General features: G+C 35.1%; 1 protein-coding gene, 1 long non-coding RNA gene and 1 pseudogene across 2 annotated transcripts; 2 read left to right on the plus strand and 1 right to left on the minus strand.

The window, feature by feature from the left end:
- Positions 1–3,076, plus strand: LOC133172264 (uncharacterized; annotated as a pseudogene).
- Positions 3,077–13,838: 10,762 nt separating this feature from the next.
- LOC133172269 (uncharacterized) lies at positions 13,839–14,456 on the plus strand. Its single transcript, XR_009718924.1, has 2 exons — positions 13,839–13,951; positions 14,390–14,456. It is a non-coding gene; the product is annotated as an uncharacterized LOC133172269 (long non-coding RNA).
- Positions 14,457–17,102: 2,646 nt separating this feature from the next.
- On the minus strand, positions 17,103–23,334 carry LOC133172262 (transmembrane protein 185A-like). The gene is made up of 7 exons (XM_061307119.1): positions 23,209–23,334; positions 21,433–21,609; positions 20,566–20,773; positions 20,158–20,241; positions 19,363–19,539; positions 18,250–18,373; positions 17,103–18,039 (listed from the first exon to the last, which is right to left on the minus strand). The coding sequence occupies exons 1-7, from the start codon at positions 23,244–23,246 to the stop codon at positions 17,825–17,827; spliced, it is 1,023 nt and encodes a 340-aa protein (XP_061163103.1). The 5' UTR covers positions 23,247–23,334; the 3' UTR covers positions 17,103–17,824.
- Positions 23,335–23,613: the final 279 nt, after the last annotated feature.

The following is a 23,613-nucleotide window of genomic DNA, read 5'->3' on the forward strand; positions in this document are numbered from 1 at the left end:
CATCGCTAGGGATTGTTTTGACAGGCTTAAGAAAGGAAATCGTACTCACACTTACAAAAGCGCAGCAATGTTAACCTCTGGTTCTTCATCAAGGGCTACTTCCCGATCTACGAAGTCACAGCTCCAGAAATTGGATGTTGAGGTAGAGAATCAACAAGGAAACCAATCCCCTGAATCAGGTAAACATGTAGGTTCTTTGTGCATTTTGTCAGATAAACTAAAAGATTGTTGCATACAGAACAATCAAGTAACATTACGTTGTGGACATATGTTACCAGTTATTGGTGGAGCTTGTCGTGTTTGTCATAATATGCCAGTTTCAGATGGGTATGTAAGTAATCATCCTGTGGAGGTTCTGCGAGACAGTGGATGCAGTGGGGTTGTAGTAAAACACAGTCTAGTTTCTCAAGACCAGCTGACAGGGCGGAATGTTGAATGTGTACTCATTGACGGAACTGTCCGGAAAGTTCCTGAGGCGTACATCAACATACATACACCGTTCATATCAGGTAAGGTCAAAGCTCTATGTATGAACAACCCAGTCTATGGTTTAATCATAGGTAATATAGACGGCGCCAGAGATCCATCAGACCCTGATCCAGAATGGGACACTCGCAGAAATAACAACGAAGTTGTGGAAAACGATACACGAGAATTGGTGGTAGGCTCAGCCGTACAGACAAGAAATCAAGTTCAGAAGGAAAAAGAAAAAGTACAAAACATTGAAGGTAACTAGTATCACTGACAATTTTACCTCAGTAGATGATATGAGAGTTGCACAAAATGAGGATGCTACATTGGATAAGTATCGGGAATATGCAAGGACTGGTGTTCGGAAGTTCACAGGACAACAGAATGTGTCTTGGTTTGCCATTGAAGATGATCTGTTGTTCTGATATTTTCAGTCTCCGAAGGTGAGTAGTAATAACATTTTTAGACAGTTTGTTGTTCCCTCACCACACCGCATTACAGTTATGAAACTTGCACATGATTATGTACTGTCTGGTCACTTGGGAATCAAAAAGACAACGGATAGGGTATTGTCTAACTTTTATTGGCCTGGAGTACAAGGAGATGTAGGAAGATATTGTAGATCCTGCGACGTGTGTCAGCAAACCGTACCAAAAGGTAAGGTCTCCCCAGTTCCACTAGAGTCAATGCCCCTCATTGATACGCCATTTGAGCGAGTTGCTGTAGATTTGATTGGGCCATTTTTTCCAGCAACCGATCGTGGGAACAGGTATGTACTCACTATGGTAGATTACAGTACAAGGTACCCTGAAGCCGTCGCACTGAAAGGCATTGAGACGGAACGTGTTGCTGAGGCAATGTTTGAATTCTTCACTAGACTTGGAATTCCTAAGGAGATTTTATCAGATATGGGAACCCAGTTTACGTCTAACTTTATGAAAGAGGTAGGTCGTTTACTTTCCATTGCACAACTAACAACCACTCTGTACCATCCTGCCTGCAATGGTTTAGTTGAAAAGTTCAATGGAACACTTAAACAAATGATTAGACGTATGGCTGCTGAAAGACCCAAGGACTGGGACAGGTATATAGCACCTTTATTGTTTGCATACCGCGAAGTTCCTCAAGATAGCATGGGTTTTTCCCCATTTGAATTATTATATGGTCGATCAGTCCGGGGACCGATGACAGTTCTACGAGAGATGTGGACGAAGGAATTAAAAGACCCAGAAGTCAAGAGCACTTATCAATATGTGATCGACTTGAAAGAGCGCTTAGAAGAGACATGTGAATTAGCTAGAAAGTCCTTACAGACGTCCAGTCAGCGCTATAAGAAATATTACGATCGGAAAACAAGGTCACGTTCATTCAGTGTCCAGGACAAGGTTTTAATCCTTCTTCCAACGGACAACAATAAGCTACTCATGCAATGGAAGGGTCCATTTACCATTGTTTCCAAATGTGGAATGGCTGACTACAAAGTTGATGTTCAGGGCAAAATCAAGACTTTCCACGCTAACCTTTTGAAGAAGTATGTTGAAAGAGAAACAAATTCACCTGAAGTTCTTAGTTCTTGCTCTGTCATAGAAGAAGAAATACCTCAAGATGGTGAGAATTTAGAAGGTGAGAGTGATTTCCCTCTAGAGATACCGCCTTCCGAAGCCAAGGAAACATTTGAAAACGTGAATGTTGACTCGGATCTGACTGAATCGCAACAAGAGGACGTCAAAAAGATTTTATCAGAATTCAAAGATGTTTTGTCTGATTTACCTAATCTTACTCATTTGGCTCAACATGAGATACATCTGACAACTACGGATCCTATTCGCAACAAGCCGTATCAAATTCCATTTGCTTTGCGTGATTCCGTTAGGGACGAAATCAAGAAAATGATTGAGATGGACATTATAGAGCCGTCCGAATCTCCTTACGCCAGCTCTATTGTTGTTGCCAAGAAAGCTGATGGTTCTAAGAGAATATGCATCGACTTTAGAAAGCTAAACAAGGTGACAGTGTTTGATGCCGAACCAATGCCTGATCCTGAGGAAATTTTTGCTAGAATTGGACAAAGTAAGTATTTTACTAAAGTAGCCCTTTGCAAAGGATACTGGCAAATTCCTATGAGGGACGAGGACAAAGACCTGACATCATTCGTCACTCCTGATGGTTTGTTTAGGTTCAAAGTAATGCCATTCGGTTTATCAAACGCGGCGGCGACATTTAATCGTATGATGCGTGTTCTGTTGAAAGGTTTAAAAGATACCGATAGTTTCATTGACGACATCTTAATTCATTCTGAAACTTGGGAAGAACATTTGGTGTCTATTAGGTGTCTATTAGAAAGACTACGGTCGGGGAAACTGAATGCAAAACCTTCTAAATGTTTTGTAGGTTTTAGCTCACTTGATTTTTTAGGTCACTCAGTTGGAAAAGGTGTAATGCGACCTAACAATGACAAGCTTGAAGCAATCAAGAATGCCCCTCGTCCTGAAACCAAGAAACAGGTACGTTCTTTCTTGGGACTGATTGGTTATTACCGTACGTTTGTTCCCAATTTTGCTGTTGTTGCTTGTCCTTTGACGGATTTGACTAAGAAAGGCACCCCAAACAAGAGGCCCATGGGCCACATCGCTCACCTGAGCACACTGGCTAGACTAAGGCACAAATCAATTCAGTAATGAAAGGGGGGGGGGGCTTGAATTTTAAACTACCTGATGATGCTTCCATGTCAATATAACAAATGAATTTGTTGTACTTGAGAAGATTTTAAAAGAATTTTCCCATTTATTCATTTGTAAAAATTTGATCCCCCATTGTAGCTCCTCCCTATCTCAGGGGTCATCATTTGAACAAACTTGAATCTACATTACCCGAGGATGCTTCCATATCAATAAGACTAACATAGCTTTTCTGTTCTTGAGAAGAAATTTTTTTCTATATGTTCTTATGTAAAACTTTCGATCCCCCATTGGGCCCCGCCCTACCCCCGGGGGTCATCATTTGAACAAAATTGAATCTACACTACCTGAGGATGCTCCCATATAAATTTGACTCCTCATGGCTTTGCTGTTCTTGAGAAGAAATTTTTCCTATATATTTCTATGTAAAACTTTGATCCTCCATTGTGGCCCCGCCCTACCCCCGGGGGTCATGATTTGAACAAACTTGAATCTAGACTACCTGAGGATGCTTCCATATAAATTTGACTCCTCATCGCTTTGCTGTTCTTGAGAAGAAATTTTTCCTATATATTTCTATGTAAAACTTTGATCCTCCATTGTGGCCCCGCCCTACCCCCGGGAGCCATGAATTGAACAAAATTGAATCTACACTTCCTGAGGATGCTTCCATATAAATATGACTCTTCATGGCTTTACTGTTCTTGAAAAGAAGATTTTTAAAGATTTTTCCTATATATTTCTAAGTAAAATTTGGATCCTCCATTGTGGCCCCGCCCTACCCCCGGGGGTCATGATTTGAACAAACTTAAATCTACACTTCCTGAGGATGCTTCCATATAAATATGACTCTTCATGGCTTTGCTGTTCTTGAAAAGAAGATTTTTAAAGATTTTTCCTATATATTTCTATGTAAAATTTTGATCCTCCATTGTGGCCCCGCCCTACCCCCGGGGGTCATGATTTGAACAAACTTGAATCTACACTTCCTGAGGATGCTTCCCTATAAATATGACTCTTCATGGCTTTACTGTTCTTGAAAAGAAGATTTTTAAAGATTTTTCCTATATATTTCTATGTAAAACTTTGATCCTCCATTGTGGCCCCTCCCTACCCCCGGGGGTCATGATTTGAACAAACTTGAATCTACACTACCTGAGGATGCTTCCATATAAATATGACTCTTCATGGCTTTACTGTTCTTGAGAAGAAGATTTTTAAAGATTTTTCCTATATATTTCTATGTAAAATTTGGATCCTCCATTGTGGCCCCGCCCTACCCCCGGGGGTCATGATTTGAACAAAATTAAATCTACACTTCCTGAGGATGCTTCCCTATAAATATGACTCTTCATGGCTTTACTGTTCTTGAGAAGAAGATTTTTAAAGATTTTTCCTATATATTTCTATTTAAAATTTGGATCCTCCATTGTGGCCCCGCCCTACTCCCGGGGGTCATGATTTGAACAAAATTGAATCTACACTTCCTGAGGATGCTTCCCTATAAATATGACTCTTCATGGCTTTACTGTTCTTGAGAAGAAGATTTTTAAAGATTTTTCCTATATATTTCTATGTAAAACTTTGATCCTCCATTGTGGCCCCGCCCTACCCCCGGGGGTCATGATTTGAACAAACTTGGATCTACACTACCTGGGGATGCTTCCATATGAGTTTCATCTTTCCTGGACCTGTGGTTCTTGAGAAGAAGATTTTTTAAAGATGCTATTCATTTTTCACTAATTCTTAATTATCTCCCCTTGAAAGAGGGCGTGGCCCTTCATTTTAACAAACTTGAATCCTCTTCACCCAAGGATGCTTTGTGGCAAGTTTGGTTGAAATTGGCCCAGTGGTTCTGGAGAAGAAGTCGAAAATGTGAAAAGTTTACAGACAGACGGACAGACGGACTACAGACAAAATGTGATCAGAAAAGCTCACTTGAGCTTTCAGCTCAGGTGAGCTAATAAAACTGAATGGTGCGATGAGCATGAGAAATCTTTTATGAATTTAAAGTCATTACTGTTACATGCCCCAATTCTGAGACTCCCAGACTTTAAAAGAGATTTCTTTCTCAGAACAGATGCTTCCGACTACGGAATAGGTGCTGTTTTATTGCAAATGCATGAGAAAATGTTTCCAGTGGCATATGCCAGTAGAAAGTTGAGTGAAAGAGAGAGAAGTTATTCTGTGATTGAGAAAGAGTGCTAAGCTATTGTATGGGCTGTAAGAAAATTTCAGGCATACTTGTACGGTAAGACTTTCGTTCTGCAGACAGATCATCAACCATTGGTGTATCTGAACAGATCAAAAGTTTCAAATGGTAGGTTAATGCGCTGGGCCATCTTTCTGCAGTCCTATAATTTTGTAGTTCATGCTATCAAAGGTGTTGATAACGTGGGCGCTGATTTTTTGAGTCGTCATGTTTTGTAAATATAGTTGTTTCATGTTAACTCTCAAAATATGATTTCCAATTTTGAAACTTAAAAGGGGAGGTATTGTCACAATTTTGTTTAATTTGATTATGTTGGTTATGGTGTACCATAGGTTCATTCTCATCGTATAGTCGTTACGGATAGCTGGTCACGGCTGTCAGACCGGTTTTAACAATTTAGTCTACGTGTAAGTTAGTTCTGAGCAGGCCGTAGAAGTGAGACGGTGTGTCCTTCCTAAGTACAAATGTTGTATGACCTGTGTGGTCGCGAGAAAAATGGCTGCGTGCATTTGGCCTGAGTGGTTTGTGTGTGTTCGAGAAGTTTTCCTGTGTGGACAGTAGAGTAATTTTGAGAACTTTGGCAGCGGTGAGTTTGAACTGTATATTTTGTTAGCTAGGTTTTTTTTGTTATTTTTTTTTAAAAAGAAAAGTTATTATTTCATTACTTTGTTAAGTTTTATTTGTACTAGATAATGTACCCGACATATTCAAGTATTCCTTATGAATGCGTTTATTACCGACTATGGAAACCCAGACCTTTAAATAATGTGTTATTTTAGGTGACCAGCTGTGTATGTGCGTGTTTACAGTAGCAGGTGAATATTATGGCATACTGAGACATTCGAGGAAATTCTACGTACTAAGGCGTTGAAGGCTAGAGGGACGTGCGGCCTTTGGACAGTGTCGTAACCGTAATTCCATGAGTAACCAACGACTGTGTGTCCATGAACAGTATACGGTAACGTCTTGGGTCAACCTCTGTGGTCTCGCCAGTCAGTGTTTCCGATTTTGATTTTATTCGCACATGGCAATGAAACATTTGTCGGGTCTGGTATGAATCTATTATAGTCGGTATATTGATACTATCATTATTTTTTTTTATTATTATTTTGTTTTTTGTTTTTTTTATTTGTGCGATTGTTGTAGATGTGCGTGTTGTGTGTGTGTGTGCAGGTGTGCAGATATTCTTTGCATTTTTTTGGAGCACTATAATAAACTTGTTTGCACTTACTCTTTGTTCTTTTTCAAAGATTTGGTTACAGCGAGGGAATATTTCCATGCCATTATCACAAATTGTTACACGTTGGCACGATAAAAATCCCTCACTGCTCAATGGCCCCGAGTACCGAGTAAAGGTCAAAATGTGAAGCTCTTCACCTATATATGGTGACGTCTCTATATGAGTGAAAAATTCTCGAATGGGACGTAAAACAATATACAATCAATCGGCCATTGTGGTACCACCCGCGCCTATCCCTGTGGGTCATGATTTATTTAACTTAAATCAACACTATGTAATAAAGCTTTCACATGAATTTAATCTTTTTTGGCCCAGTGGTCATTGAGAAAAAGATACTTTAAAAAAAAATACCAATAAGTTTTCACTAATTCTTAATTATCTCCCCTTGAAAGAGGGTGTTGCCCTTCATTTGAACAAAATTATATATTATTTTTCCTTCTACATTACCTTTTAAATTGTTTCCTTTAAAAGGCCAGTTTAGCATCCGCGAGCGCCTTTTGATTTTTGACACTTTAGATCACAAAAAACAAAATCAAGAGTCCTAAAATTGATTCTTCTGGTCGAAGCCTTTGAATTCTGTCAATTTCTTTCTATATTTGTCGAAAATTTGTCATATTATGTCTATATTAAGCATTTAATACCTTGATTTTCCTAAGAAATAGATCTAATACTAGATTGGTGAAATCAAATCCTTTGAATGGCGTTATTTCCCGATCATGACAAGGAGCACATGACGGATGTGATCGGTCGGCAGGGGATGTTCACTCCTCCATGGAACCTGATCCCACCTCTGATGTTTTCGGAGGTCCATGTTTGCTCTGCTCTCGATTTGTATTGTTATAATGGACTTTGAGCTTGAATACTGTTCGTTATCTCCATATTTCATTTCTGACTAAAACTCTTATGGTTTTGTGTGTGTGTGTGTGTGTTTTAATAGCAGGCCTCTAAGTGACCTCTAAAATTTAGGCGCCAGCTGGCGCCTTGTCAAAAAATTTAATCGCCAATGCAAATTTTTAGTCGCCAGGCAATATTTTTAGGCGCCACCTTTAAAAGTTAATAGTTATAAATATATGGACCCATGACGCGACGTAAAATTTTGTTCACACGTGTGCTTACTAAAAAAAAAAGGTGACTAATAAAACATGACATGTCCATAGCTAAAAATATTTTTTTTTTCTTTTAAATTTCTTTTCGCTTCTTCAGAAAAACAAAAATCTTGAAAAATGTTAAAAGTTCCGGAATTCGTCGATCGCGAAGTCAATTTAAAATGGTCGCAAATTTGGCGACTTATGGAAAAAAAATTAGGCGCCAATCAAAAATTTTAGACGCCATGGCGACTAAATTAGTCGCCAATTAGAACCCTGAATAGGTAGGGTTTTTCCCCTGCGTAGTGTCTTTGTAACATAAGCATGATTATTTTCCACAGTTTTACAGTACATGTATTTGAATCAAAGACCTAGATTTGAACACGCGCAGGTGCAAGTCATAGAAAACGAAAATATGTAAATAAATTGAAGTTTCTAAATCAAAATTTTCAGTGTGTTGATTATGTTTTCAATATTTAGGATAAACGTAACGTGAAAATATTAAATTAAACAATAACAGACTTTTAGATAAAAATTACGTCCACACCAACCATGTGTTGTTTTCCTAGTTTCGGTTCATGAAATTTTGAAGTTCATAAAAATGTTTTACGGGATGCAAAAACCTGAAAAGCTGGCAAAAGTGAAAATACTACTAAAATAAGCAAAGATATTCCATGAAAATTGTGTCTAAGAAAATAGTTTATCATAAAATGCACAATTTTTCATACTATTTAATTTTGGGGAAAAAATGTACAATTTTCGTACCGTTTAATTTCGGGGAAAAGACCTTTGAATCAACACATATTTTATTTACTGGGTGTGCAACAGTACGATGAGGCGCTTGATTCGATGCTGAAAATGAGTTCGAAACTTGGAAAATAGGGGTGTTGTAATTAACATCTCTGTGTCTGTACCATTTATATTTTCGGGATCCTGGTAATTAGACAACAACCCAGAACATTTGGAACTTTGACCATGGAGGGTGAGTGCAAGATGAAACAACAACAAAAAATAAAACCGATTCGCTACCGGTGTTGTAGAGTAGGATTTCCCCCATAGCCAGCTTTCCCTCCGAAATCTGTACTCCAGAGTAGGATTTCTCCCTGAGGGGAAATCTAATGTTTAAATAACATCGACAATATTTTGGCTAAAAGTTTATACGAGTCTGTCACAATCAAAATTTAATCCCGATTATTGTTTTATTTATGTTTATGATTTTTACTTATTTTTCCTTTACGGGACCTCTTTATTCTGTTACCTGTAATGAACCTCAAATTTAGAAATTGCAGGCATTGGTCAGTTACGGCCTATTGTATTTGGAGTATTTAAATCGCTGCATTGCTGACCAGGTAGCCGGGGTCCACGTTTTCATACTTTTTACATGCTTGACGTACAATCCAAGATGTGTAGATAGGTAGTTTTTACAACGGTAACCATTTCTCCATGAGGGGTAAGTTAAATTTTCTTATTATTTAGTGTTTTGATATTGCATTAAGATTTGTTAACTTTGTAAGAAAATGGGTTAAGTAATGTTTTTGTTACTGTTTACGTATACAAGTTTTGCTGAGTAGAGTTACTCATGCGTGTAATGTTCTGGTTTTGTGCAGGTACTAAGTTATGTACGCACGCAATGTATTTTGTTTTGCCGCTTATACAGTCGGTGTCGTGGGTTTAGTTGTTAAAACCACTTATGTTAAGAAATTGTGTATTCTTAACCCTGTCTACATATATAACAGTGTTTGGATAGATTTACTGTTTGTACGGTGTGCCATTTGTGCAATGATAGTCAATGGTGACTAGTTTTTTTTTAGGTATACGTAACGTGTGACTTAAAAATGTTATTTAATTTAAAGGTTCCTGATATAATCCTGATAATATCTAGTCATGTGTGTGTTGGCAATGACGTTCAACAGACCGGAGACCCACTGGGAGCCAGTTGGCGGGAGTCCGTCGTGAAACGGGGCGTGTCTGGACGTGGTTGTGAGCGAACACCAGGATGACGTGGATTGAAAGAGACTTTTAAGATATACATATTGTAAATTTTTTTTTTTTTTTTTTTTTATTCACACAACATACATAACATTATATACATACATCAAGTTTCAAAAGCAGAAGTGCGTTTTTATTTTATGAGTGAGAGAGAGAGAGAGAGAGAGAGAGAGAGAGAGAGAGGGTGAGAGTTAAGAGAATAGTAGGTTCCACCTGTTCCACTGGGTATCAAACTTTTCCTTTCCACCATTCTTATAAGAAATAAATTTTTGTGTTTCATAATAAAATTTCATTTGTGATATTGCAGTATGTACATTAATAGATTTCTGGGTGCATCTTGCAGTATAAATATAATATTTAAGCCAAAGAAGAATAGCATTTTGAACATCAGTGTTTTCATCAATAAACCCTAAAATAAAAGATTTCTTAGTAACTCTAATCTTTAGACCAGTCTTATCTTCAAGTAAATGAACAAATTCTTCTAGAAAAATTTGTGTACTATTGCATTCCCACAAAAGGTGTTCTATTGTTTCCTCCTCGGTGTGGCAAAAACTGCAGAACTTACAGTCATTTTTCTTAATTTTGAATAGGAATGAATTTGTTGCTAAAATTTTGTTTATAATCCTATACTGGAACCATTGGAGTTTACAGTCTTTTGTTACTCTGAAGGGTATTATGTGAATTTTTTTCCATTCCTTAATTTCAATTTCTAGAAGCTCACTCCAATGTGTTTTACCTGCTGCAACAGAAGAATTTTGATTAAGGATTTCTGGGTTTAAAACTAAATTAAAATCACCACACCAGATAAAATTACTACAGTGCATATCCTCAATGTGATTTTGTATGTTTTCATAGAAGAGTGGAGTGTCATTATTAGGACCATATATAGTGCATATCAATACTTCATGTCCCTCTATACATGCTTTAAGCAAAATATAGTTTCCATCAACTTCACCCTTTTCTGCAAGGGGTTTAAAATCAAAGTTATTATTTATCAGAATTGCAACTCCCCTGGAGTTTGTAGTATATGAGCTAAAAAAGCACTGATATCCCCGTAAATTTCTTACTTCATTTTCGATATCACAGGAAAAGTGTGTGTCTTGCAAACAGTAAATGTTATATTTCAACGCTCTTAAATAATTGAAAACATCCTTGCGTTTTGCAATATCACCTAAACCTTGGCAATTTACTGATAGAATTTTAACCATTTGATATAATTACGCAAAAACGTTTAGATACCCAACGGAACCATGGAGGTGAACTCATGATATTGAATATAAGTCTACTATAGAGATAGAAAGAAAGAAAGAGCACAGAAAAAGCAACAATACAGTAAGTCAGATAATGATTATCAACAGTTAAAAAAAAATTCCACAGAAAAACAAGTTGACTACCGTGATCTAGTGAGTCACTGTTCGGAAAAAAGTCAATGCTTATGACACCGGATAAACATTACTGTCAACTAACGTCGGTGGGAATACGGTCGGATTTTTTAGTCCCGGATCTTATTTACTTTGTATTCGATGTCATCTAGAATATCAAACCTTACTCGTTTTCCCTTCACCTGTCCATAAACCGACCCATTGAAGTACCATGCCGACGTTACACATTCATTATCCAACAGGCGGGCAATTAACTCGCTGTTTTCTTTGGTAACGTCGTCGCCCAATCGAACGTTACCAGGGGCGTCCTTCACCGTTGATCGCTTTCGCATTATGTGGGCCTTTTTGTCGTTATTTTTCATCTTCAAAAGAATAGGTTTTGGTGCTTTTGCCCTGGATCCTGGTATTCTGTGAACTGCCACTATGTCACATTCATTGACCTCTACACCCCCCTTCTCTTTCAATACAGATTTCACGACCTCGATAATATTCTCGTCTTTTGTCTCTTGAACACCGTAAATTTTAACATTGTTTTTTCTGCTGTATTGCTCATTATAGTTGGCCTTCACTGTGGCAAAAGTAGCAAGATCTCTTAGCTCATTCATTTCCTTTTGCAGTTCTCTATTGTTTTTATTTGTTTCACATAATTTTTCTCGTAGAGATTCATTTTCCAATGTTAATCTATCAACGTCTTTTGTTAGACCATCAATTTTTTGTTTTAATTGTGTTTCTCGTTTTTCTGCATTTTCTTCATGAATCTTTAAAAGTCCCTTCACAATATTCGTCACCATAGATTCGAGATCGCATGTTTTGACCGTTTTTTGCAAGCATTCTTTTATTTCGTGTAGATCAGTTTTAAGGGACGCTAATGTTAGGTCGTTTGTTGCTACAATCGTTTCATTTTTTTCAGGCCCAGATTTACTGTTTTCAGACCCTTTCCTGGTATTTGGCATGTTTTGGGGTAGCGGAGACAAAGTTTAAACAATTTAAACAAAGAGGTCATCCAACATAGGTGAATCGAGGTGTTTAAAATAAACTGTAGTAAACTGTAGTAAGCAGTACTCACGGCTGTATAGAATGTTTATATTCCTTTTAAACACTGATAGTTAGATCCAATCTTAATTTTTCACTATGTTTTTTACAATGTAAAGACGCTCCTCAAGGTATTTTAACACTCTGTTAGAAAATTCTCTGTCATATCAGTCAATATTTTGTTAAATATCTCCAAACTCGCGCTCACCAAAAATCGACCTGTCACCTCACGAGCGCCATCTTGCTTTTTTCCATATTGTAAATTATAACTATATAAATATTGTGTAAATATTGTTAATACTGATTTTATTTATATATATAAAAAAAATGTAAATAGAAAAAAAAAAATCTTGTTGTGTCTGACTGAACAGAACACGACGGCTGTCGTGACAGAGTCAACTACTGAGTAATTTTTTAATAGAAATATGAGTGTTTTCGACTCAAGAATTGTAAAATTTAGTATGAAATCTTAGAATACATCATTCATTGAGCCTCAGCCCAAAACTTTAACTTACAGGAAATTGTGTAATTAGTCACTCAAACAATTCGAATGTCTCAACTTCCTCTGTCGGGGTACATGTTTGTTCACAAATTTTAAAAAGTTTATTTATTTAATAATTTGTTTGCTCTTATAGGCCCAGTGTTTTATCTATGAGTCGATCCTTTTTAAAAAGAGTGAGTGAAAAAATTCTAAAATTTGTGTGTAACTGATGGGTTCAACATACCATTTTGTGAGTATTTGAATCGAATTGTTCTTCAAGGGAAAAAAGGAAAAAAAGCCAAAAGCAATATACAAGAAACCCTGCTTTTGAAAGCCGAAGCGTAAGTATGTCCCCTCAACCCCAGCGGTATACTCAGTAATACTATCATTGGATTTGAAAGCAGAGAGCAAATACTCTCTTTTTTTAGTGTGGTAAAGTGTAAATATTTGAAAAGTGTATATATTTTTAGTATTTTAGGATTTTGTGTTTATTTGATATGTTTAGTAATATTATCTACAAAATAATTTTGATATTATTATTTACAGGAAATTTATTTAATTTAAATTTATATTTATATTTCAGGAATTTATTATTTATTTAAGGTATATTATACTTTAGAAGATACAATTATTTAGGAATTACTTTAGTATAAATAAATATGTTTCCCTTATAGTATTTATAGTAATAAACTTTGAGAGGTCAGTGACCTATGAAGTGACCCATCAGTGAGATTTCATTGGTCGAGGTTTTTGGAGGGAAATCTCTTTGTGGGCAGTTTATTTTTGGTTAGAACTGGTCATACCAGTCTTTGTGTCAAAACTGACAGGATGTCTTAAATTTTTCCTGATTTCACACGATTTGGGGTGTAGCAGTTTATTTTGTTTTAGTGTTTAATTCCAGAATTTCAGGTCTGTTCTTTATATTATTTTCATGTATGATTGTGATTTTGTATGTTTATGTGAAAGTGAGTGAAAAAGGTGTTTGAATGGTGAATGCAAGTTTGAAAGATTGTGTATATGAGCAGTATAAATATTTTATCAGACATTTCACTCTAATTCAAGAATTAAATTGTATATATGTAGGACTGAGTGAAATGAATAAATAAGTCTAAAGTTGTAAAACTATTTTTTATAATTAACTTGTATAACTGTAATGTGATTAATAGTAAAATTAGGAATTTTATCTTTTGTTTCATATAATTTAAATAATTCTTTAAATTTAAAAGCATAGGTATTTTTCATTAAATAAAGCAGTTATTATTATTAAAGATTTTTAAAGCAGCTAAGGGAGATTACTCATTGTTATGCATTCCTTATAGGACTGTCACAGCTACATGTGTAACAGCTAGTATATAATCCAGACCTTTTGACCATATTAAAGGTAATTTATGTGTTTCATGTTTATGTGTTGTTCCATTATGTGTATGTGTTGACAGAACTTATTTTTGAGTATTTGTCATGCATGTCTATATTTTATGTTGAATTAAATTTCATGTGTGTTATGTCCAATGCATGAAATTGTATTTGTGTTAATGTTCAATATGAAATCACATAAGATTATTTGATTTAGAATTATTTAATATCAGATAATGATTTTGATAATTATTATGATTTTTTATTTTTAAATGACTAAATTAATAAAGGAATTATTTTTATGATAAATTGTTCTGTGATAAAGAAGTGGTAATTATTTTTTATATCAATTTAATTTAAAGAGAATATGAATTATAAAGTATGAGATTTATTATAATGATGATATACTATAATGGAGTTAAATGTGTATTTTTAGCTTGTCTAATAATTGTTATTGTTATTACAGGGTCTACTATATTATACTACTCTACTGTTACCATGGTTACTATTATTTAATAAAATACAACAATGAAGCAAGGATCAACTGCGTTTTTAAATTATTCAACGAACCCTATTACATTAGTTATACTCTTTTTAAGTTTTGCAAAATTTCAAATTTTTAGAAATAAATGACCCATTTTTAGTTCTATGGCAACGGTAGATACTTTTGATAATTACAAACAAGGATCTTGGAGAGACACCTTCGCCTTAATATTATGTACATATAGTTTGAAATACAAATTGGAGGAAAAAAATCCATTTAAATAAAATTCCTTTTTGTTTCCATGGATTCAGTTAAAAATTCGTCTCCAACCGATTACATAGACTGTACCCCTTTTTTTTAACCAGTTGAACCAAAAGAAAAGATTGAGATTTTATTGCTTCAAGAGAATTGGTTGTTCGTTACTGAGAAAAAAAGAGATTTCAAATTTTCGTTTTTTATACTTCGTATGTTTCAATGGAACTGGTCGCCATTTTGAAGAAGGGACACTTGTAACAATGTGTCCCCCTCTCCCTCATACATAAGTACAGTCATGATATTTTACTGAGGGGAAATTGGCTCGGGGGAAAATCGCACTCTATAACTATTACACAGAGGAGGGTTTTTCACCGGAAAACTGAATCTGGTGAGGGATTACTGTAGGAGAAACCCTATAGCCTGTTTTCTGTGGGAGAAATTCTACTCTAGAGCCCGTTTTCTGTGGGAGAAATTCTACTCTAGAGCCTTTTTTCCGGGGGGGGGGGGGTCCTACTCTAGAGCCAGCGCCAGCTTTCGGGGGGGGGGGGGGGGGTAGAGGGGGAAAGCCTACTCTACAAGACCGGTAAAACGACTGTAGGAAGAGTTGGCCATAAGAGGAAAACAATTTTTATTTTATTTTATTTTTTTTTATATTAAGGTCCCTCTGTTTGTCAACCCTTAATTTTCCGTCTGTTTGTCAACACTTAATTTTGACGCTATTACTTAGTTTTCAACCTTTTTCAATTTTTGTCATAATACTTTACAATAATAGAAGACGCCAATAAATTTTGGGGAAATATCGCTTTTTCTGTCTGACTCAGGCTTTATGTACAATAGTTCAAAAAGTTTTCATTGTAAGGATTTCAAAGGAGATGGGCGAACAAGACGAGCAAAATGCCTATTGTGCGAAAAAAAAAGAGTCAAAAATTAAATCAGAATTATGACAAAATTTTCTTTGATATTTCATTTTACATTAACGTATGCTTTTTGTAAAATTTCCACAATTGGCAACAATATCAAAAAGATTGAAATTGTTTGTCTCTGAAATACTAGTAGCATACACACACCAAAGAAGTCAAAAATTATCATTTCTTCATACTATAACACAATTTTACCGTATAAGTGGGTTTTCGTCCCCCCCCCCCTTTTTTTTTAAATAATATTGACAAATCGTTTGTTTTGTTTATTTATTGTTTTAACGTCCCTCTCGAGAATTTTTCATTCATATGGAGACGCCACCACTTGGCGGTGGAGAGCTGTAAATTTTGACCTATACTCGGCACTGAAAGCCATTGAGCAGTGAGGGATCTTTTTCGTGCCAGCATCTACTGCGACACTGGACCTCGGTTTATACGGTCTCATCCGAAGGACCGATCTCCACGTCCCACAGTGGGATTCGAACCCGCGACGCAAGGATCAAATCCTTACTCCGCGACTCTAGAGCGAAGACCCTAACCACTGCGCCACGCGGGCGACTTGACAAATCGTATAAATAAATTGAAATACAGTCAAACCTCGTTATCTCGATAGGACCAAGAAAAAACTTCGAGATATCGAGGGTAAAATACTTAAAGAATACATATGTTGGAACTTCCAAATCACGTCGACATATGACCGTCACTGTAGCTCAGTCGGTAGAGCGCTCGCTCCATGATCGGAAGGTCGTGTGTTCGAATCACGGCCGCGACTGACCTAAGTCAATAAAAAATAGCAAGCAACTGTTCCTTCGCCAAGCGTTCGGCACTTTGAAGTGAAAGTTGCGGGTCTTTCGGATGAGACCTTAAAAACCGAGGTAGACGTTGGCACAATAAAGAACCCTCACTGCTCAATGGCCCTGAATGATGAGTAAAGATCTAAATTTGAAGCCCTTCACCGGTATATAGTGACGTCTCTATATGAGTGAAAAATTCTCGAACGGGACGTAAAACAACATACAATCAATCAATGCTCAACTGAGTTACATTGACTCTGCTGTTTTTTAAAAAGATTTCTTTCCCTCTAGATTCCCATTTAACAAATGTTGCCACCCATAGACCAAAGAGGTTTTGATTTAACCTAACTTGAATCCACAAATTTAAAATATAAGGATGCTTTAATATCAATATTACCTTTCTGTTCTGAAGAAGATTTTATAAAGATATTTTTCCTGTATGCATGTACATGTATTATATAAAATTTAATCCCCCATTGTTGACCCAAGCTATCATAACAATTCATTGCTTGAAAAAAAAATCCAACAACTTACTTGCAGGAATGTTAGCATATTAAAATGATTCAGTGTGTCTCTGCTACTCTTGAAAAGATTCCCAATAGTGGCCCAAGCCTTCCCAGTGGGGCTACTCATGTACAATACAATGTCACAGCATAGCCAGTACAAACTGTACAAGGTCGCAAAATTCATTCATTATTGATTGTACACATATTTATCAGCAAGTATACAAAACAGTTTTAGATGTGCTCTTATATATTCATTCATATTACATGTACTTAAACTTACGACATAATTTGTTCATTAATGATAGTACTTATTCCTGGTTAACAACAATTGCAAGAAACACTTTTAGATGAGCTCCCGTATACTCATGCATATTGTATAACTCATAAAAAATGATATAGATTTACAACTGTTACATGAAATATTTAATTAAACTTATCACAGACATTAAAAACTTATACATTCAGTATGTAACTCTTTAATCCATAACATAATACTTTCCAAATCAAAATGGCTTTCCTCCTCAGAGGAGACACAACAGTAGTTCTGTGTCCATTACACATCATTCAAGGTATAAATCCTGACAAACATGGCTTAAAATAATTTAAACAAATGTAAAGAATGTTGTCAATAAATGAAAGGCATGTCAAGATCTCTACTCATGTCTCAACAGTCAAGGTCACAGAAAATGCTGAAACAAAAATTCCAAAATGTCCCAAGAGCTATTCAAACTTCAGGGGGGTTGAAGAAAAATAAATTGTTTCAGTTTGGTGCATAATTATATCTAGTCTCCTCAATCTCCAATCTAGAATAAGCTACAACACTCACAAAGCCATAAAAAATGGCAATGTAATATATGTATATGGAATGTGCATATCTTTACATAAATTCTAAAATGACATTTGAAACACATTTCCCTGAATTATGTGATACAGAAAATTGACTACTCAGTCTGGTGTTTCTATAGATATAACTGGAACCACAACCTTGGTCTGGTCTGTAGGTTTGTATTTTTTGGCAGAATCTGTTTTAGTTTGTGGGTCAGATTGCTCCTGATTACGGTGATTTTTATGTAAGGAGTAAGAGATGTTTCCATATTCCTGCAGGAATGGACATACTCCAAGAACAAACAAACAAAAATCTTTTCTCATTCCAAACCACCCTGAAAGACAAAAATCTGTGTCTAAAAATGTCATGTTTTAAAATACATTTAAAAATAGAGTCTCTTTCTGATTACATTTAAAGAAATTCAGCACGAGCATTGTCAGTTTGAATTAAAGATTACTGTTAAATCTTATATTCTTGTAAAATTCCTGAATTCGATGAACATCTATTTTCATATGTAAAGAAGCTTCAATGGCAAAATACTTACATTGATTACCTCCCTTGGCTCCAAATGATAGACAGATCATTGTAATGAGAGACACAAATAATGGAACAGTTATGGCAGTGTATTTAAAATGATTATCTCCATCCAAACGATTGGCTAAAAGCACCTGCCAATAAATTCATCTCACAGGTGAGAGGAAATTACTGTACACCAACTTTTATTCATGGCAACTTAAATTTGGAAATTTGTCAGTTTGAAATCCATCCATGACTACTGTAGACCAGGAAATTTTCACTCCCATTTTATTTTTGCTCCTTTCACCCTCCTCACAAGTGGGTGAATTTAAAATTGGAAAAATTTAAACTAGAAAGAGTTAATTCTTTAATGGGCAAATTTAAAACTGGAGAAAACCGTATGCAATGTGATGGGGGGAAAATTACAAGGGGCGAAAATAACCCTGTATACAGTAATCGTCAGTATTATACATATGTGTATAACAAAACATTTATTGACTGTGTTCTCAAGAACCAAATTGTTTGCCTGAGGCCGTTAGGCCGAAGGGAAACAGTTTAGTTCGAGGGTCGACAAAACACATTTTGCCCGAGAACACAGTCAATAAATGTTTTGTTATACCTTTTATTTCATTATTATTTTTTTTTTTTTGACATGCATGTTTCTTGTGCTGGCCTCCCTAATATAAATTTCCTTTACCAGCACTGAAGTTAAACTCGGTCAATTTTGTCACTGTCGAACATCAACGAATGCAAATGAGATTTAGCTTATCCCACCCATTATGTGACGTAAGCGGTCCAATTTCTCATCAACAGGTCTAATATCTCGTTCAGCGGTCAGACATCGATTTTGTTATGACAGTTCAGTAAAACATTGGAAATGTTAGACTTTTTTAGTATAGATTTATATAGGGAAAAACTTTTAAAGGTATAACAATAATTTTTGCTACTCTTGAAATACTCTCCATAAATTCATAATTAAACTAAGTCAAAGTAAAGTTGCAAAACTCCAAAATATCTCTCATACTTGAATAAAAGTTGTTTTACAGTAAACAAATATGACAATTCCAGTTTTGAAACATAAAATATATCATATTTAAAAGATCAGATGCTTAAAGAAGCTGTTTTTCAAACCGAAACATACCTCAAATATAAGTAATGGAACAACAAGAAAGGAGTAGCCTACGGCTGACGAAACATTTCCGCGCCTGTGTTGAGGCACAATGTCAGGAGATTTTACTAGGATGATTGCCAGAATAATAGCATATAGAACTCCAATCATGGCAGTGCACATCACAATCCAAATCGGGATAAAAACAATCTAAAAAAAAAAACCCATGGTCAAATATCATATGACTTACTCCTAATTATTAATTTTTTAAAAAGAAACCAGTAATCTTCAGATCAAATTATCTAATCTGATCATTGAGGGGAGTCTACCAGACGTGTTTAATTTTTGTATGGGAGATTATTGTTACATGGCTTGTCCTGTTTTTTTTGTATGAGAAATTATTTTGTATGGGAGATTATTGTTACATGGCTTGTGGTCAAAATAAAATCAAAATCATGTCACACAAAATTTCTCATTGAAATGTATCATATGACAAACTGCTTCTTTTGTTTATTTTATATACTATCCAATTTGTTGCAGTAGAATACAAAATAATACAAAAAAAAACTTCTTATTGTAAAGTTAGTTTTACATTTCCTCAGGTACATGTCTGTGTACCTTAACAACTATAAAGCTACACATCAAAGCGATTAATCCATTATTAATATAATGAGTTTTAAAGTATTTTGACTGTGCACTATAAGTTTTCTTTCCAGAATTTCCATTGTATAATTACCTATCTTAGAGTTCCTTTCACTGTACATTTATTCCACAGTGTTTTAACCAATTACATGTGTACCTACTCATAATGAGTCATTATCTACTTACCACCCAACTCCAGTCAATATACTTGTCAAGGCGCAGTGCCAGGAATATAAACTGTAATATGTTCACTGAGCAGAAGAACTCCATCTACAAAAAAATAATAAGTTACTTTGGAATATTATTTTAAGAGAAAATAAATAGATGTATCATCACACTTACAAGACTGACTATGTAAACAACTAAAAACCATTTCTATGAAGATAATTACATGGTACTTTGTCTTTGATTAATTAAATCTCATCTCTCTCTCAGACACAGATACAAGTTTCAATATTAACACAATCTAATTAAAATTAGAACTTCCATCCACTCCCCAGTTTTTTTATACGTTGTGAGGAATAACGTATATAAAAAAAGAGAGTGGATGGAATATCTAATTTTAATTAGATTAAATATTAACAGTTATCTTACCTCAAAGGACCTTTCATTCTTGACCGCCCATATACAGATCCCTATGGAGACTAAAGACATGAACATGAGAGGAATAAAAACTAGGATCCACGAGTGAATCTCTGTCTCCAGGTTATTGCATGCCAGAATCTCAAACATCAACAACAACAGATGCATTCCTGTACATATCACCATGGCTTTAAACTGTACATGGCTGTTGTTCTCCATTCTAAAACAATGAATAAATATAAGGTTTATCAACAAGTAACCAGTTACTCAAGTATCAAATTAAATAGGTGATATCACCAAATCGATTAGGTGATATCACATATTCAAACTATGTATGAAATAACACCTGCTCCCAAGACTTTACATCTACTGCATCCATTCACTCTATACAGGGAGAATACATTTCAGTCTCTTTGCACATAAATAACAATCACAGAGAGAAAATATCAATAAATATATCAAAACTGACTGCAAGTCAATTGTGTCAGACTATAAAACAGGGGGAAAGGAGAGCCCAAATTTGCTTAGGGTCAGTCAAAACTTAGTTTTTCATATTGTAAAACTGGGTTATATATGGACCCTTTTTTTGTACACATATATCAAGTAAATTCAAACAGCTGTTAAAATAAATTTAATGGATTTTAAACTTATGAGAAAATTATTTTACAAGATTTCAAAATAAAAAAAGGGTAAAATCTTGGATATTCCATTTAGGTCAGATTTTAACACAAAGCTCCAAATATGCATACATTAATATAATACAGCTTCAATGACAGTTCAACTAAATTCAAATCAACATGCCCCTGAAAGCTGTTATTTCCATTCCTCACCAGTATATTACCTGTACTGGGGATTTTTCCATTACCTGAAGTATATTACCTGTACTGGGGATGTTTCCACCAGATGTAGCTTCCTAAGGAAGCCCCAACAATGACAAAGATCTTCCATATCCAGATAGGAAGGAAGATGACCCAGTAGCTCCATTCTATTGTGTTGTCTAACCTCAGGGCAAATAATAGAGAAAACAACAGCAGGCAAGTGAAGACCAAAAATTTACTGAAAATAAAGACATGTTCAATAATTATAACTTGTAAGTTTAATAGAAATGTAAATCAAAGAAAGGATAAAAGAAATACTATCTAATGTTTTTATCATAACCTTAGAACAGATACATCACTTTTTTTTCTTTTAGAAAGAATTGAAAATATGACATGTATATCACTGAATAAAAATCAACTTAAATGTTACAAAATTACCTGGAAGATTCCAGTAAATCAACAATAGAAAAATTCACTGCAGTTTGATTACATTTTCAGATTGCTTTAATTTTGTTATTGGACTCTTGGAGACAAAACTCTTGGTTGTGATAATTTGTGGGCAAATTAGTTTTGATTTGAGCACCTAGAAGTGCTAGGTTTACCCATAGAAGCCAGTACATATACTTTGTTTGATTTTACGTTATCACTATATATATACAAAAAGGATATTGTATATGTATATATAGTGATCATGTAAAATCAAGCAAAGTATGCACTGGCCCCTGTAGGTTTACCGTATATACTTGCTTATAAATCAGATTTTTTGGTATTATATTTTGGTTGAAAATCTATGTCTGACTTACAAGAGAGTTTCAAGTTAGTTAAAACTTAGTTAAATGGCCTGTTTTCCACTTATCCACAATTTAATGTTTCAGTTTTGACAGTACAAACATGTTAAGGAGGTTTGATCCTGAGCTTTTGGGCAGATTTTTGTCTGGAGTTCTATTTCAAAAATTCTGCACCATAATTTAGTACAATAAATTTGGATTCTTCTATGCCAATTTAACTAATATATCAAATCAAACACCCACGCATAAATTCCATACAAAAGGCATTAAGTGAGGAACTATATTTTCTGGTGGAAGTTTATTTTAAAGAAGAAATTAAAATGATCAATTTTTAAGCCCCGTAATCGAAGATTTGGGGGTATATAGTTTTTGCCCTGTCCGTCTGTCTGCCTGTCTGTTTGTCTGCAAAAACTTTAACATTGCCCATAAATTTTGATTGGCTGGAGCTATGGCTTTCATATTTCACATGAATTTGTATTCCTTGTGATAAGACCTTCCCTTGGGTACCAACATATTTGACTTCTTGACCTTGGAGTTTGACCCACTTCTGCAAAAATTTACCCAACTTTATCCTTGGCCATTACTTTCAAACAGTTGGTGCTTAGGGCTCTCATATTTCACATGTGTATAATATAATTTATTCATCATGATAAGACCTTAATTTCCATGGGTGTACATATAATTTGACTTTTGACTAAACAGAGAACTCTAGTGAACCTTAAATAACTCGAGGTTTATATGGTGAATTCAAATGAATTTTGTGACTTTGTAAACTTTCGTTTCTTCCAAGTCAATTTGTTCCAGGTCGATTTTGGAGAGATGCGCCTCCAAGTGGAAGAAATTGTATCTGTTTTCTGTTGATTGAACGACAACTACACCAACAATTAAGAAAATTATCACTGTAGATTCTACTATGACAATAAAATAAATTTAAAGGTTAGAGTACTGAACAATTCATAAATAAAATCAGTATTTGGGTTTGAACTGTTGAACAGGGTGTGATACTTATCACATGTAGATCTGTGTGTAGAACAGTACCCATTACATACCTAGGGTTGAAATCCTGGAAAAGGGTTTTCAAATTCATTCTCAATCATCCATATCTATCGGGGTGAATCTAAAAAGCCTTAAATTAGTCTTGATTGCAGATTAGTTCATTCTATGATTCTTACAGACCCTTACATGACGCACATATCCTTGAAAAAAATCTCTCTCTGAGAGAAATGCTAGACATTTTCTTAAATTTACAAATTTATTGACAATATAATCACCAGTCTCATGAAAGTGATGCAGTAATGTTCTCATGAATATTAAGAAATTCATTACAAACTTTTTTTTAATTTGATGTAAGCATTGGACGTGACGTTCAAAATGATATTCGTAAAATATGCAAATGTATCTCCATATCAATTTCAAAATGGTATCACCTCAGATATAATAATATTTGTAAGGGC

The sequence above is a fragment of the Saccostrea echinata genome, unplaced genomic scaffold, assembly GCF_033153115.1.
Source record: "Saccostrea echinata isolate AGI-Se365-2 ecotype Australia unplaced genomic scaffold, CSIRO_AGI_Sech_v1 ptg000054l, whole genome shotgun sequence".
Classification (NCBI taxonomy): Eukaryota; Metazoa; Mollusca; class Bivalvia; order Ostreida; family Ostreidae; genus Saccostrea; species Saccostrea echinata.

Coding starts and splice junctions, on each gene's coding strand:
- LOC133172262 (XM_061307119.1), bottom strand. CDS start 23,246: ATGAATTTGAAAACCCTTTTCCAGGATTTCAACCCTAG. Junction 20,242..20,565: donor AGAATGAAAGGTCCTTTGAG/GTAAGATAACTG, acceptor ATTTTTTTGTAG/ATGGAGTTCTTCTGCTCAGT. Junction 18,374..19,362: donor TTCCATTACTTATATTTGAG/GTATGTTTCGGT, acceptor ATTTATTGGCAG/GTGCTTTTAGCCAATCGTTT.